This window comes from Anguilla anguilla, chromosome 4 (genome assembly GCF_013347855.1).
Source record: "Anguilla anguilla isolate fAngAng1 chromosome 4, fAngAng1.pri, whole genome shotgun sequence".
In the NCBI taxonomy this organism is placed as follows: Eukaryota; Metazoa; Chordata; class Actinopteri; order Anguilliformes; family Anguillidae; genus Anguilla; species Anguilla anguilla.
In genome coordinates, this window is record NC_049204.1 from 6,703,103 (window position 1) to 6,710,602 (window position 7,500).

The 7,500-nt window shown below is 50.1% G+C and overlaps 1 protein-coding gene across 2 annotated transcripts in view; it reads right to left on the bottom strand.

The window, feature by feature from the left end:
• Positions 1–7,500, bottom strand: part of dot1l (DOT1-like histone H3K79 methyltransferase) — a 33,171-nt gene that overhangs the window by 13,626 nt on the left and 12,045 nt on the right. For both annotated transcript variants that reach the window (XM_035413816.1, XM_035413814.1), the window contains exons 5-17: positions 7,268–7,496; positions 6,900–6,994; positions 6,307–6,369; positions 5,047–5,102; positions 4,829–4,908; positions 4,294–4,362; positions 3,338–3,444; positions 2,640–2,681; positions 1,802–1,891; positions 1,186–1,432; positions 709–822; positions 500–591; positions 1–24 (exon numbers count right to left, since the gene is read on the bottom strand). The exon at positions 1–24 is cut by the window's left edge and continues 78 nt beyond it. In XM_035413816.1, the coding sequence (XP_035269707.1) occupies positions 1–24; positions 500–591; positions 709–822; positions 1,186–1,432; positions 1,802–1,891; positions 2,640–2,681; positions 3,338–3,444; positions 4,294–4,362; positions 4,829–4,908; positions 5,047–5,102; positions 6,307–6,369; positions 6,900–6,994; positions 7,268–7,496 (1,308 nt within the window). The remainder of the gene's footprint in view (positions 25–499; positions 592–708; positions 823–1,185; positions 1,433–1,801; positions 1,892–2,639; positions 2,682–3,337; positions 3,445–4,293; positions 4,363–4,828; positions 4,909–5,046; positions 5,103–6,306; positions 6,370–6,899; positions 6,995–7,267; positions 7,497–7,500) is intronic.

Genomic DNA, 7,500 nt, shown 5'->3' on the forward strand with positions numbered 1-7,500 from the left:
ACCAGTCAGCTCACTGTGTCTGAGCTGGGGAGGGACGGGGGGGTGGAGAGAGATGGAGAGACAGGGCGAGGTGGGACGAAAGGGAGAGAAACACTCATTGGGTTAACGGCCAATGAGAACGAAGGACCAGCGGGCCGGAAGACGACCCCGCCTGACCCCAAGGTCAAGAATGGCAGCACCAATCGGACGCTTAAATAATTCACAGGGGCAGGCAGAGCACAGGACGCCTCTCCCCCCCCCCCTCCGGAATGCGATGAGAACCTCTTTACCCCGCCTCCCTGTGCCCCTGGGAGAGCGGGAGGATGTGCCGAGACGATGGAGAGAGAGAGCAGCCGCGGAATGGCTAATTAATAAAAGATGTGGCGTCAGGAAGGCTAACGCTAATTAAGCGCTGCCTCTTTGGGAGAGACGGGCCCCTGGTGCGAGGGGCGGATGGGCAGGGGGGTAATGGGGGGTGGTATTGGGGGGGGGGTGAGCAGGGGTTAGAGAAGCGGCTTACCTTCTCCTTTTCCAGACACTGCTGCAGATTACTGCGGTACTGGGGCGTCTTCATGTAGGCCGTGAACTGCAGGTACTGCACCTTGAAGTTATCTGCGGGATTAAGGGGAAGGGGTCGTCAGACGGACCGATCTGTTCGCTCGTGGTGCGTGTGTAACTAGGCTGTGGTCTTAGCACAGGCCGGGGGGGGGGGCATTGGGGGGAGCTTACCCAGTAACTGCTGCAGGGCCGGGGGGGTGTGGCCCAGGTGAAGCTGCCCAGATGTATAGTGCTGAACTTTGGGAGGTAGCTGGTAGAAGGGGCTGTGAGGTGACCTGTATGCATCTGGAAAGAAGACCAGAAAATGAGCCATTGAGGCCAAAGATGAGATGCAAGTGATGCGTGAGAGAGACAGGCAGTCATGGCCACATCGCTAACGGAGCTAGCATACTCGCAATACTCCCTAAAACTGTGAGAGCGGAAGAGACGGGGCGGGTGGGAAAAAAAACCCCGGCGAAGACTACAGAGCCAGTGTCAAAACAGCAGTTAAAAGACTGTTTCCATAACAACCAGTTATGAGCTGATTGGGCGGGATTAGTCTCATCTGAAGCGAACTCGAGGTCTGGCGCGTCGAATCTCGGGAGACGACAGCAGCCGCCGTCAGCGGACGTTCCCCAAGGCCGGGCGGGCGCGGTGGCGCTCTCTCACCCTGAGGGGGCGCTGCCGAGAGGGTCTTGGCGTGCAGCAGGTCCAGGGCGCTCTGGCTCTTCCTGCTCTTGCGCTCGGCGGCGGTGGGCGCGGCGGCGGCGGCGGCGGGGGCCGAGGCCTTCTTGGGGCGCCCCCGCTTCCTGCTCCCCAGCTTTCGGCTCTTGGCCATCAGCCGCGCCCGTCGGGGTTTGGGGGACGGCTTGCCCGCCGTCAGCAGGCCCGGCCGCTCGTCCTCCCCGCAGGAGTCCTGCAACACACACACACACACACACACACACCAGCGTTTACCCACGGGCCCTGCAGAACGTGTGACCGTCCCAGACTGAGCCATTGAGATCCCTGTTCTACAACAACAGACACTTTAACGCTAGGAAGCCGGTACAGGGGGGGTGAAGCGGGTAGGGTTCCAGACCGATTCAAACGGTGGATTCCAGACCCTGGACCAAACGCTACAGCGGGAAGCCTCATGTCTCTATATCGTGTGATCGTGTGAAAGACCTGGGGCTGGATGAGGTGCGGCCTGAGGCAAACAGTCACAGGGGGAGGGAGCTGCTGACACTGCGTGGGGAGCGATGGAGAACTCAACATGGCGCAACGAGGCCTCTCCAGGACGTACCTTGTGCTCCTTCGCCTTGGTCGGGGTGGTGGTGTTGCTCTTGCTGTCTCTGTCTTTCTGCTGACGACGCCTAGCTGCCTCTTGCTCCTCCTGCAAGGCACAGACAGACGAGCGTCTCTCAGAGCCTGAGCTGTGCTGAGCACACCTGTATCTCTCAGAGCCTGAGCTGTGCTGAGCACACCTGTATCTCTCAGAGCCTGAGCTGTGCTAAGCACACCTGTATCTCTCAGAGCCTGAGCTGTGCTGAGCACACCTGTATCTCTCAGAGCCTGAGCTGTGCTGAGCACACCTGTATCTCTCAGAGCCTGAGCTGTGCTGAGCACACCTGTATCTCAAACAGCCTGAGCTGTGCTGAGCACACCTGTATCTCTCAGAGCCTGAGCTGTGCTGAGCACACCTGTATCTCTCAGAGCCTGAGCTGTGCTGAGCACACCTGTATCTCTCAGAGCCTGAGCTGTGCTGAGCACACCTGTATCTCTCAGAGCCTGAGCTGTGCTGAGCACACCTGTATCTCTCAGAGCCTGAGCTGTGGTGAGCACACCTGTATCTCTCAGAGCCTGAGCTGTGCTGAGCACACCTGTATCTCTCAGAGCCTGAGCTGTGCTAAGCACAATAGCATCTTAGAGAGCCTGAGCTGTGCTGAGCACAATAGCATCTTAGAGAGCCTGAGCTGTGCTGAGCACAATAGCATCTTAGAGAGCCAGTAAAATCAACCACCACACAGTCTAGGACTAGACAGGTGCAACAGATTACATAAGACATATAAAGGAATCTGCACGTTTGCTGAGTGATGCTGAAACTTGAATGGAGGACAAGACAAAAGAAACACAAAGCTTACCCTGAGTTTAGGATTTTTGAGACTAGAAAAGTAGTTTTCAAGCTGCAAGACAAAAAGTGCTGCATTAGTATCGACTCAAACAGCAGGTAGAGCCGGACGCTGTACTGACTTCACTGCATCAATGTGTCAGTCAATAAAGGTCATTTATTTTTTGGCCACAAAATCTGTCCAAATGACAAATGTGCATTTTGTCACTTCGACAGAGAAAATGATGTGGAAATCTAGACTGAGTGATGAGAGACTCACAAATCAGGACTTACTATGAGCAACAAGGACTCACTATGGTGCAGTCTATTGTATAAAGTAATAGGGACTCACTATGGTGTGGTCTATTGTATAAAGTAATAGGGACTCACTATGGTGCGGTGTGGTGTATGCAGTAATAGGGACTCACTATGGTGTGGTCTATTGTATGCAGTAATAGGGACTCACTATGGTGTGGTCTATAGTATACAGTAATAGGGACTCACTATGGTGTGGTCTATTGTATGCAGTAATAGGGACTCACTATGGTGTGGTCTATAGTATACAGTAATAGGGACTCACTATGGTGTGGTCTATTGTATGCAGTAATAGGGACTCACTATGGTGTGGTCTATAGTATACAGTAATAGGGACTCACTATGGTGGAGGGCAGTGTATACAGTAGTAATGACTCATTATGGTGCTGTGTAGTGTATACAGTAGTAATGACTCACTATGGTGCGGTCTATTGTATGCAGATAGTAGGAAACCGGCTTCCCAGTCCAGGACACTGAGCCTCTCAGAGGAGACAGTTCCACTACCCTCATGATTGTGCCAATGTCTGCAGAGAGAAGCACACACACACGCACACACACACACACACACACACACACACACACAATCAGTAACACAACTGACAGCCTGTTCTCAGACGTGAGAATTACTGCCAATACAACCTACAGGGTTCCCACTGAAATCAGATTTATATTCTCCATGATTTTCTCACACTGAAAAGTCATAAAGGATAATGGTTTCCCTTTCTAGGATTTATTGTGGGTGGGCTTTTTGGGTTACTTTTGTGAAACAGACACACATTTTGCAGCACATTATTTTATATTGCATTACATTACAGGCATTTAGCAGACGCTCTTATCCAGAGCGATTTACACAACTTTTACATAGCATTTTACATTGTATCCATTTATACAGCTGGATATATACTGAAGCAATTCCGGTTAAGTACCTTGCTCAAGGGTACAACAGCAGTGTCCTTACCCGGGAATCGAACCTGCGACCTTTAGGCTACAAGCCCAGTTCCTTACCCACTGTGCTACACTCCGTCCATTACCACATAGATACACAAATCACTCCTCAGTAACATATTACTTTTGATAGAGGAGTTAAGCAGTGAGCCATTCAATATGTCAGCACTATCAGAATACCAGCTGTTGCAAGACTTGACATCATGCTCGCTAGTGTGCTAGTAAAAATAAAAAAAGATGGATTTATATCACCTGCTGTGAAGGTTTATGTTTATATGGGCAATAATCCCAAACTTTTTCCAAAGACAATGGAACAGCTGAGTTCTTCCCATGACTTTTTAACGACATTCCAGGATGCAAACATTTCCATGTATTGTGGGAACCCTCAGCATAATGGACAGTCAAAAACATTTTATCATGCGACTTACCACTCAAGTTTCGACTGTTAGTTCTAAAATTTAGAGGTGCAAAAGGTTTTGAGGATACGATTTTGCCACCTGAGGAGAAAAATGGAACAAGTTCACTACGATCATAAAAACAACTTTACATTCATAACGACCCTCAATGGCTACAGTGGCGTACCAAGAAACAGTTTCAAGTCATTTCCTTTAAATAAGATCCAGACTGAAATTAGCATAATCTAAAATATCGCCTGAATCCTCCCTTGTTAAAAAAATACAAGCCTTTTTCACAAAGAGATAGACACAGGTCAACAATGAGAAGGATCAAAGAGCCAGAAAGTCAAAGGTCAAATTTCAAGTGTTGACACAGCTGCCATAAACTAACACTGGGTGCGTGGCTCTTGATTTCTCCAGTGAAAATGGCTATGTACGTAAGCGCTGGGAATAATCCTTCTGGCTCATCAGAAATTGACCAGCGTACCACACTGAAGTTTCTCCAATGGCATTTCGCTTCACCCCCGATAAGGACAAGAACATTACTTGGGCCCGGAGAGACACCCACCTTCCTTCATGTTGGCAAACCGCTCCTTAAGCTGGTGATCCACCTCGGGACCAAAGGCAAAGTTGTTCACAAAAATAACACTGCGAGGACACAGAGGGAGTGGCAGCGTTAAGACTTCACCATAATTAAAACGACTAGACATGACAGTGAGCGCGCTACACACGTTTCAGGTGTTGTATCTGCGGTCAACAAAAAGCGAGTTGTTGCACTTGCACTACCTTGTGTTGGCGATTCTGTCTTTCCACTCCTCCGACAGGAAGTCTCCTCGCTCCAGCTTCGGGAATGAACCAGGAAACACGTGAGCTCAGCAAGTCTCAACAAGTCGAGCGGCAGTTCATCTGTGACTGATTCTGATGCAGCAAACTGTCTGTCACTGACGTCGCTGCAGTAAATCGTCTGTGACTGATGGCTCGTCAGTTCATCTGTGACTGATTCTGATGTGTCTGTGACTGACGTCGCTGCAGTAAATCATCTGTGACTGATTCTGATGCAGCAAACTGTCTGTGACTGACGTCACTGCAGTAAATCATCTGTGACTGATTCTAATGCAGCAAACTGTGACTGACGTCACTGCAGTAAATCGTCTGTGACTGATTCAGATGTGTCTGTGACTGACGTCGCTGCAGTAAATCATCTGTGACTGATTCTGATGCAGCAAAGTGTCTGTGACTGACGTCGCTGCAGTAAATCGTCTGTGACTGATTCTGATGTCTGTGGCTGATACTGATGTATCTGTGACTGATTCTGATGGTAACTGTGACTGATGGTGCTGCAGTAAATCGTCTGTGACTGATTCAGATGTGTCTGTGACTGATTCTGATGTGTCTTTGACTGACGTCGCTGCAGTAAATCATCTGTGACTGATTCTGATGCAGCAAAGTGTCTGTGACTGACGTCGCTGCAGTAAATCGTCTGTGACTGATTCTGATGTCTGTGACTGACACTGATGTATCTGTGACTGATTCTGATGGTGACTCTGACTGATGGTGCTGCAGTAAATCGTCTGTGACTGATTCAGATGTGTCTGTGACTGATTCTGATGTGTCTGTGACTGATGGTGCTGCAGTAAATCGTCTGTGACTGATCCAGATGTGTCTGTGACTGATTCTGATGTGTCTGTGACTGACGTTGCTGCAGTAAATCATCTGTGACTGATTCTGATGCAGAAAAGTGTCTGTGACTGACGTCGCTGCAGTAAATCATCTGTGACTGATTCTGATGTCTGTGACTGATACTGATGTATCTGTGACTGATTCTGATGGTGACTGTGACTGATGGTGCTGCAGTAAATCGTCTGTGACTGATTCAGATGTGTCTGTGACTGATAGTGCTGCAGTAAATCGTCTGTGACTGATCCAGATGTGTCTGTGACTGATTCTGATGTGTCTGTGACTGATGGTGCTGCAGTAAATCATCTGTGACCGAGCCTAATGCAGAAAACTGTCTGTGACTGACGGCTCGGCGGGCTCCTCACTCACCGTGTACTCTCCGTGCTTCTTGCCGTACCACCTCATCCACTTCTTAAACTCCCTGTCCATCGACTGCAAGGACAGGCACACGAGCAGGACGGCGTGAGCATGAAACCTGGCACATCTGCACACATTCCCCGCTGCACTGGGAATACGCTTCAGAGCAGGGCTGCCCAACCCTGCTCCACGGCATCTACCAGCCTGTGGGTTTTCACTCCAACCCTAACAAAGCTCACCTCATTCAACAGCTTGAGCAGGGTGCCCATCCCTGTTCCTGGAGATCTGCTGCCCTGTAGGTTTTCACTTCAACCCTAACAAAGCCAGACCTCATTCAACAGCTAGAGATCTCGTTTGAGCTGATAATTAGCAGAATCGGGTGTGCCAAACGAGGGTCGGAGAGAGGGTAGATCTCCAGAAACCGGGTTGGGCGGCCCTGCTTCGGACTGAACTGAGAGAAAGGCGGGCTGCTTGTGTAGGAAACAGGCTCTGGTGATTTTGGTGATGCGGTGCTCTTTGAACAAACAGGGGAATGGACTGGACAGTAACACTAGCGCTGCGGTGGAGTGTGGTGTGGCTGAGAGAGACATTATTTTGGACGTTACCTCTGCGTAACTGGCCGGGATGTCCGCCTTCTCAATCCCATAGTAATGCTTACAGTTCGTCGCCGCGGCAACCTGTAGCACTACCTGTCCCACACCTGTGTCAAAAAACACAGGAACACATGGTTTTAAAACAATAGCACAGCCCTGAGGTCTAGACATCCTGGGTTTCGGGTTAAACCCCTTTTTATGGCTTTTTCCATGACTTTGCACAATGCGAGTATCGTTTAAAAAAAAAAAAAAAACATTTTAAGGAAGCAATAAAATTTCATAACCGAGTAACTCAAGTGCACCGGGTTTTAGCATTAGCACTGATGAATCGGATGGGGGGGGGGGGGGGGAGAGAGAGAGGGGGGGAATCATGAACCGACCGCTTCCTAGGTCCACGAAGGTGTCCTCCTCCATCATCTCCATCTCGTCGATGATCTGCGCCACCAGGTCGAAGGAGGTCTCGCCGTACACCTCCGGGCTGAAGGGCTCATAGTTGTTGAGTTTCTCGGGGTCGGTGACCGAGTGGTTGTACACCTGCTGCAGGATGTGGCGAAGCAGGCCGTTGGAGGGCCGCTTGTTTAGCTTCATGGGCTGGGTGGTACCTTTCCACTGG